A 9,001-nucleotide genomic window follows, 5' to 3' on the forward strand; every position below is an offset into this window, starting at 1 on the left:
GCTAACGGTGACCCAATTAGCCTCCCTCCCTTGCTTTACAGTGCAACACTTCAGAAGAGCCGGAGAAGCTTTGGGAAGCGGGCGGCTCGGCGCGGGATTGTTTCCCCGGTTGGCGAAAAGGTGCAGTACAAAAAATGGAAGGCGGAGGTGGGGAGGATGTTGGTTCTGCGCAAATGTGGCCTACGGTCGGGTTCCAGGGCTAATGCAACTGGTGTGCGTGGCGGCGGAAGATGGGTTGCAGCACGGAGACCGATGAAGACAAAGCGGCTGCGCTCGATGGAGAAACAATGCCGTAGCTCAGCACCCTTGACGCGCGGGGAGTCGGGCCTCTCTGCTTTCTGCTCGCCCCAAAGCCCTAATAATAATAGTAGTAATAGTAATGATAGTAATAATAGTAATAAAAACAATAAATAAGGAAGCACCATTGCAATCGGGTTTTTAAAAGCACGATTTACGCTTGGTTTTGCCCCATTGCGCCTGCTTGGCGTTTTCCGAAAAAAGCGTCGCGGGCAGATTTGGCTTTTTCTGTGGTCTTGGCATCAGCCGCGATTATATATATGTATAATAATTAATAGTTCTTTACCGTGCAACACTAATATATGATGCTGGATTATGCCGGAGGTGCAAAGAAGTGAGTCCAGGGATCTTTTGTTTAAGTTGTTCGGAGACCTTTCCTGGTTTGTTACCAACGGCACGAACAAAGAGCTGCTTTCTGATTCAACTATTCTTAAAGGTTAAATTCCAGTTTAATTAATTTTAACGCGGATTAAAAAAAAAAAAGAACTGCTGGGAGAGCTCTGTAGATTACACCCAAATAATAAATATATATTGCTTAGAAAATGAAGGACAAGTGATACACCTAAATAATTAAAGATGAAGGATATTTGCCATTCACTTATTTTAGACTGTCTTTGATTGTATGCCATACATTTCTAGTTGGATTCTAAACATAGGTAAGCTATTATGCTTTAGGTGTCCGATTGTGCACAGATTGTGCTGATCCTATGGTAACTGAATTACTGAACATGACTAATTTTTGAATAGTTGTAGTATGAATTATAGTGTGAATCGTGTGTGTGGTTATGTTATTTGTGTGTTATTCTTGTTTGCTTTGTGCATCATCATATTCTTTCCTTTGTATTGTATGCTCACATTACAAACATTCTAAATTGGTACAGTAGGGTGGATAAATGGGTGTATGCCTACCACAGATACAGGACTAATTGAATAGTTTATGTTGCCTTCAGAAGTCAGAGTCTTCCTTCACAAGTTATCTGCTTGTAACTAGAATGATAAAAAATACAATTTTCAAATAAAACAAGTAATGGAACCTTAAGCGCCAATGAATTCAACCTAGGTGTATGTATGAGAGATAGAAGACAGGAGACAGGTAAGAAAGTACAATACATGTCAACTTATGAAAGTATCTGGGTTGACTTTGATCAAAGCTGATGTAACTGAAGCTTTGTTTTTCATATACGATTTGGGAGAATGGCTCTTCCCCCCCCCCTTCTGAAATAAGGAAATAAATCTAGCAGTGATACCTAATTATTATTGACATGCAAGATGATATTTTATACCCATAAAAATTTCTGTAAATAACCTTCCATTAAGCTGATTTAAAATAAACATTCTATTTTAAGATTGATGTTTAGGATTTGTTAATTGCTTTTTAGTGGTCTGTGCATCCAATTATAAATATTCCTGAATAAGTATATGTTGTTGTTTTAAAAAATCTTAAACAACTTTCTCTAGTATAGAAAAAATAAATAAATGGAAATAAATAAATAAATGGATATAAAAATTAGATTGTATTGATTGCAATTATAAATTATAAATTAACTTATATTAATTCTTTGACTGATATTTTTATTGATGTTTAGATCACGGGTGTCCAACCGTTTGGCTTCATTGAGTGAAGAGGAATTGTCATGGGCTGCATATAAAATATATAATATAGTTAATGTATATAAATCACATAATAATGTTAAAAGTATATGATCTTCTGGGGCTTCATTACTAGCTGTTCAGGGCCACATAGGTCCTTTGGACCATGGGTTGACAGTGCTTTAGAGTTTAAAAAAGTTAATTGTTTTGAATTGCCTTACAGTGACTAATGTTGCTAAAACACATTTCAAATACTTTGTAAGATGCTGAGTTGATCTTATGCAGTAGTTGATGACCTCTCCCAGTCTGACAGTGGTATAACTAACCCTGAAAAACATACCTTATGATGCACATTTTCTTTTCCAATATTTCTTTTCAGAATTAAAGCAAAAAGATGAATGTTGGGGTTGCTCACAGTGAAGTCAATCCCAACACGAGGGTCATGAGCAGTCGAGGAATGTGGCTCACATACGCCCTTGGAGTTGGTTTGCTTCATATTGTCTTGCTCAGCATTCCTTTCTTCAGTGTTCCAGTGGCTTGGACCTTAACCAATATTATTCATAATTTGGTGAGCATCCTGAACTGCAGAATGCATATATCTGCCCATCTTAAGCAACTCTGGGTGGTTCCCAGTTATAATAATAATTATGTTATAATAATTATATAATTGAATGGTTGGATGTACAGTCAATCAGATGTTTAGATTGGATTTGGCATTTTTATCTACATATTGATTTCTTCCCAAGGACCTGGGGTAGGCAGATGTTGCTTGATGGTATTAAAGATAATTGTTGCAGGAAGTAAGCTGTTCCAATTAAATCTGCCATTTGCAATTGACTGGTGTTGATTTTGTCAACGCTGATGCTATCAAATAGTGCTTCAAATGTTTTGGAATGGCTCCCCAGGCACCTATTAATATTGGTACTATCTTTGATTTCTTTTGTTTTAATTATCATTGTAAAGGTATACAATTATAATTATTAAAATGCATAGCATTCAAAAGAAACAATAAAAAAACTAAGAAAACAAACTAGAACACATTCCATCCAGCAGTCAGTACTTAGCTAGAGATCAACACCAGAAAAGTCAGGCAGAAAATAATAATCAAGGAATTGCCAGGGAGGAAATGACACCACCAAAAACTGGAAGGACAAGCTATTATATGTAAACAGGCAGCAAACCCCACATTCACTTGGTTATATTTATTTCATTAATTCAATTTCTATAGGAGCCTATCTCAACCAAGTGATTTTTATGTAGTTGGGTAGTGAAACATCTGCAAGCAAACAAGTAAGTTCAAAGAGCACCGAGAACTCCACAGCTCAGTCCTGAAGTGTATAATTGACCCCAAAATTTCCCTTGTTAAGTGAGACCATTGTTAAGCGAGGTTTGCCTCATTTTTATGACCTTTCTTGCCACAGTTATTAATTGAATCATTACTGTTGTTAAGTTAGTAAGACAGTTGTAAAATGAATCTGGCTTCCCCATTGACTTGCTTGTCAGAAGGTCACAAAAGATGATCACATGACCTTGGAACACTGCAGCCATCATAAATACAAACCAGTTGCTAAACATCTGGATTTTTATCACGTAGCTAAGAGGATCTACAATGGTTGTAAGTGTGAAAAATGTTCATAAAGTTATTTTTTTTCAGTGCCATTGTAGCTTCAACTGGTCACTAAATGAAAGGTGGTAAGTCGAGGACTACCTGCACATGATATTACATTGTTATCTTCTAATTACAAGAGAGCCATTAGGTGTAGTGGCTAAGGTGCTGGGCTAGAAACAGGTATGAATTTCAGTCCACCTGAAGTAAGGTGACTCTTTCTCAGCTCAAAATCACCTCACATAGCTGTTATATGGATAGCAGGAAGAGGGAGTATTATATACTCTGTTTTGCGTTAGACAAAATTAAAGGTGGGATATAAATTTAACAAAAAATATTACTGTGCTATAGCAGTAATAGGAATTGTCTTAAATTAACAGTAATGGGCAAATATGTATTTATCTGTTGCAATCCTGTTGCATCTAGAAAGCTTTAAGCTTTCCACTCCTGAATTAGTGTATGAAACTTGGCACAAACATGCACCATACACTTAAGCAATATTTAATCTTATTTTTCTGGCATTGGACCAATGGTACACGAATAAAGCTTCCTTGGATGATTGGCAATTTGTTTTAGAGTGAGGGGGGAAACATATCTTAGAAAAGTAGGCAGCTACCCTGTAATGCTCACAGTCTTGATTGTGAGATCACTATACTTCAAATATTTTTTGTCACAGATTGAGTTTGCAAACTGCTCTCTATATTTTAATAAAACAGATGAACAAATTCACATAGACTTCGTTAGTCTTATGAAATTGAAAGCAAGAATCGTTGTCTTCATTGGACTTTAAATAAGTTATTGCCTTATCTTCTGGCTTTACTGAAAAAAGTTGCTAGGTGGAATAACTGAAATTGGGCCAGAATAAAATGTCTAATTGGATTAATCTTTCTATGAGCAACTTTATCTTAGTATTCTTGCTCAAATATTTTTTTAATCTATTGGCAAATTACAGAACATATTTTTAAAAGTCTAGTGCTTAGTGTTTCAGATCCTTCACACAGATTTCATGCATTATGTTAATAATGAAGCATAGCTAACATGGTTTTTGTTTTGGATGGGTTTGTTTTGCTTTTGCAGGGAATGTATGTATTTTTGCATGCAGTAAAAGGAACACCTTTTGAAACGCCTGACCAAGGTAAAGCAAGATTGCTGACACACTGGGAGCAGCTGGATTATGGTGTACAGTTTACATCTTCACGAAAATTCTTCACAATCTCACCGATAATTTTGTAAGTTTTGAAAATTCTACACTGACTGTTCTGACACTGCAGATTTCAAACAGATATTTTATTTGGTGTTGCATTAATATTGCAGTGAGCAAATCAGTATTTAAACTGCAAATTATTTAGAATCAATATGTTCTATTTCTATATCTCTGAATTGGTATGCTTTAAAAAGGAAGAAAAATATGTTTCTGTAAATTACTTCGGAATTTTTATAATGGAAGTGACAGCTTCATGCACAATTATTTGCAGAGATATACAGAGAAGTATATTGCAGAATTGAAATAGATGGGTTTTTTAAAAACTGGCATTAATTCAAAACAAATGAGACATTTCAAAAATAGTTTGCAGTTGTCTGTTGAATTCAAAATGCCACAGCCGTTATAACCTTCAATTATTTTACAAATAAGATTTCTCTATTTAATTAAAACTTAATATAATCAATGTTACATGTTTCAACACTTAAAAAAAAATAACTTTACAACATTCCAGATATTGTGCGCCTTAAATATCTTTCAGCTAAGGTTTCTTAGTTATGATGCTATTTGCAAATAAATTGTCCCAGTATGACTGTCTAGACAATTATATTAAAGAACAGCTTAATAATGTATGGTTGTTGGATACTGTTTTCAGTCATCCATCTCTTAGGCTGTACATAGATTCTTGCTTATAGGTATGCCTTTGTTATATTGGTTTTAAATACCAAAGGAAGACAGTACACACCTGCATTATCAAAATTTAATGCTAAGATATTAACCTGACATCATTGCTGGCTGAGATTGAGTCAGTGTTCTAGAAATAAATCGTGTCCATATTTTTTTGTTTTACATTTTTCTCTGTATCCTAAAGTCTGTTACTATTGCACCTATATAAACATGAGAGTGCTTGCATGGTGAAATAGTCTGGTTGTTGGTTATAGTTATTCTCATAAAATAAACTTATCCTTATCCTTATGTAATATGAAGTTGAAATCTGTGCTCCAAAACTGCACCAGGTTGTTTATTTTGTTTTATTTTCATACTGCTCAGTTCCCAATGGATCTCTTGCAATTAACTTCATAAAACATCCAGGAGTCAATTACCAACCTGTTTTCTCTAACTACATTTCAATGCTGCAATTAAACAGAAACTCTGAACTCTTTTGCGTCTTTTATAGAACATATATATAATAGACAGCCTTAGCATCTCATGAACATCACCTTCTGCTGGGATGGGGGAAGAGAGCCAAAGATATCCAAAGCCTAAATAACGGATAGAATGAAAATCAAGGGACATTGGCAGCTACTAGGGAAAGGAAAGGTACTAAGAAAATGGAAGAGGTGGGGTGAAAGGATTTGTCATATCAAGAGCTGCAGAAGAAGGGAGTGTGACACACCTCAGCACCTCTACATTGGTTCTTTCTGGTATAATTCCAGATTTTGATTGATTTTACCAAATGTTGGCAGAACCACTGGAGTTTAGTAGTTTGATTGAGGTCGAAAACAACTTCTTTCTCATTTTTGTATACTCCTCAAAATACTTTGCCATCAAAATGGGCAAATTGAATAATCCCTTTTCTAAAATAAGCAACTGTGCAGATAATCCTCAATTTACGACCACAGTTGAGCCCAAAATTTATGTTGCTAAATGAGACAGTTAAATGGGTTTTGCCCCATTTTACAACATTTCTTGCCACTGTGGAATCACTAGCGTTGTTAAGTTAGTAAGAAGGTTGTTAAGTGAATCTGAGTTCCCCATTGACTTTGCTTGTCAGAAGGTCACAAAAGAGGATCAGATGAGTCCTGAGACGTTGCAACCATCATAAATATGAATCAGTTGCCCACCATCTGAATTTTGATCACGCGACCCTGAGGATGGTGCAATAGTTGTAAATATGAAAAACAGTCATAACTCATGTTTTTCAGTGCCATTGTAACATTGAACAGTCACGCTGAATGGTTGTAAATCGAAGACTACCTGTATCTTAAGCAATCAGAGATTAAATAATTAGTCACATAAAAAGACAGAAAACATTTTTCTTTGTTTCAGAAGAACACATTTTGCTCTTCTTTAATTTTTAACTTTTTATTCATTCTGATAATTCTGTTTCTTTTCTTTTTTCTCTTTTGAATGCAGGTATTTCTTGGCAAGCTTCTACACCAAATACGACCCAACACATTTCATTCTGAACACCACTTCTCTTTTAAGTGTGCTTATTCCCAAACTGCCACAGCTGCATGGAGTTAGGATCTTTGGAATCAACAAATATTAAGCAGATCGGCAGTGTGAGCATTCTGATCAAAATATGGCCTGGTTTGATCCTTGTCCTTGACAGAAGGAACAGCCTATACTATGTATTATTAGATAAGTTTCACATCTCTTTGAAGACTCTAGTGCAAAGATGCTGATGCTGTTCTTTACAGGAGAATCAGAGACCATCAGAAGATATACTGGTCTTGAAGACACATCTTTGGAGCACAGGTTTTTTGTAAATAGCTAGGCAGGCCTAGCTCTCCTAAGATAACAGTGTTAACTGGAAGTAGGCTGAAGTAACAAGAGAAGTGAAAAGGGATGCAAAACATTGTAATTGACTCATAGTTGTAATATTTTACAAGTAAGTGAGCAACAGTAAGGAAGGAATAGAGGGGAGGAAATAGTGTAATTCTTTGTTTTACAGACTTCAATCAGTTATCATTTGGGGTCATTTGTTGGGCTAATTTTAGGGCGTGATTTTCTACCCAGCTTGAGGTGTTATAAAGTTAATGAGTTGCTGTGATTTTCATGCCTTATCTATTCGTGAGTCTTTTAATCAGAGTGACTTTTCCAGTGTGAGACTTTTGAACTCTGGGGAATGACATGTCAACCTTTTGTTATATACACTTAAACTGATTGGCATCATATGACTTGTTTTCCAGAAGTAGGTGGTTATTCTAAGTTATCTGAAAAAAACGTTCCTCATAAACAAAAGAAAATTCCTAGTGTCAGAAGCTAGCAGAAGCTACTAAATAAACTGGAATCTCTGACCTATTAGTTCAGAATGAGAGCTGTAATCTGTTAGGAAAATTCTAGGAAAGGTATTCATTTTGAATAGAAACTTTATGTGACAAGAATTTCAAACATCAACCAGAGCATAACTTGTTCTCATTGTGGAGCAGATTTGAAGAAGATTTCGAAGAAGTGCTTTGGGCCTCATAGAAATGCAGCACTTCACTCTTCATTATAGCAACCTGAATATTCCAGAGCAAGACTAAAAACATACCTCTGCTTTATGGGATCTGCTCATTAAGTTTAATGTGACTTATAAAGTGATCCATGGGAGAGCAATATAGAAGGATGGGCAGCTTTCACAGATAATAGAAAATAGTATGCTTGACTGAGGTCTGCTAATGCTTTTTCCAGATCATTTTCAAAGCACGCACAAGCCACTGTTTCTGCATAGAAAGGAACTTAGTAGGAATTCAGCAGGGTTGTGTTTTTTATTTAGCATTGTGAGTTTTGGAGCCTTTTGATGCAGGGATTTTAAGGTCCTAGTTTCAGAAATGTTCAATCTTGTCTAATGTTGACAGCAGAAAAATAATGGGTTATTGAACATGAATAAGTAGTAGCTTTGCTTAGCTGCTTCTCTACCCACAAAGACCCTTGAAGTTAGAGCAGTGGTGTTTATGTCCTCCAACTAAGAACTGGCTTTTTTCAGGTAATTACAGTTTCTCCCTGATCTTGCTTCTTGAAAATATCTTTTAAAAATCTTCATGTTTTATAATAATAAACTGAATGACTTTGAACTGATCATATGTATGAGTCCCTGTAAGTATAATTCACTGTGATAAACAGCACTGTACAAATTGCCGTTAAACTCTGTAAATAGAATTAGTGATAATGTAGGAATGGTATTTTATTACTTGTATGCAGAACTGAGTAAGAAGCCTTTTCAATAGTTAGATAAGACATTGATGTATATCCCTCCCCAATCTACAATGGTACCTGATTTTTATGGTTTCCTTCAATTAAAATAATTTGTCCTGAAAAAAATTGAATTTATTTTAAAATCGAACGATGAAATACAGTAATTTTGTTTTCATTCAATGAGATATTAAAGCAGATTATACAGCACTTAAGAAATACCTAATTGTCAAATTATACTTGCCTCTGTATGGGAGTTGTGTATCTGAAATGCAGTTCCTCGCCTCCCATTAATTTCGATTCCAAGCTCTGAATAATGAAATATTTCTTCAGTAAAAACTGAATTCTGCTAACTGACATTTATTGCTTATTGGGGTGATTGGATTTTTATATAGCTGTACATAATA

General features: G+C 35.3%; 1 protein-coding gene across 1 annotated transcript; it reads left to right on the top strand.

Annotated features, from left to right (window-relative positions):
- The first annotated feature begins 39 nt into the window (after nucleotides 1-39).
- ORMDL1 (ORMDL sphingolipid biosynthesis regulator 1) lies at nucleotides 40-8,723 on the top strand. Its single transcript, XM_026696913.2, has 4 exons — nucleotides 40-120; nucleotides 2,267-2,455; nucleotides 4,571-4,722; nucleotides 6,831-8,723. Exons 2-4 carry the CDS (start codon nucleotides 2,282-2,284, stop codon nucleotides 6,964-6,966), a joined length of 462 nt encoding a protein of 153 aa, XP_026552698.1. The 5' UTR covers nucleotides 40-120; nucleotides 2,267-2,281; the 3' UTR covers nucleotides 6,967-8,723.
- Nucleotides 8,724-9,001: the final 278 nt, after the last annotated feature.

Source organism: Pseudonaja textilis, chromosome 1, assembly GCF_049901715.1.
Source record: "Pseudonaja textilis isolate UNSWEBS1 chromosome 1, rPseTex1.2, whole genome shotgun sequence".
In the NCBI taxonomy this organism is placed as follows: domain Eukaryota; kingdom Metazoa; phylum Chordata; class Lepidosauria; order Squamata; family Elapidae; genus Pseudonaja; species Pseudonaja textilis.

Bases quoted from the DNA above. Each gene is read 5' to 3' on its own strand.
- ORMDL1 (XM_026696913.2), top strand. From the start codon at position 2,282: ATGAATGTTGGGGTTGCTCACAGTGAAGTCAATCCCAACACGAGGGTC. The intron at 2,456-4,570 runs GTGAGCATCCTG...TTGCTTTTGCAG, and splicing joins CCAATATTATTCATAATTTG to GGAATGTATGTATTTTTGCA. The intron at 4,723-6,830 runs GTAAGTTTTGAA...TTTTGAATGCAG, and splicing joins ACAATCTCACCGATAATTTT to GTATTTCTTGGCAAGCTTCT.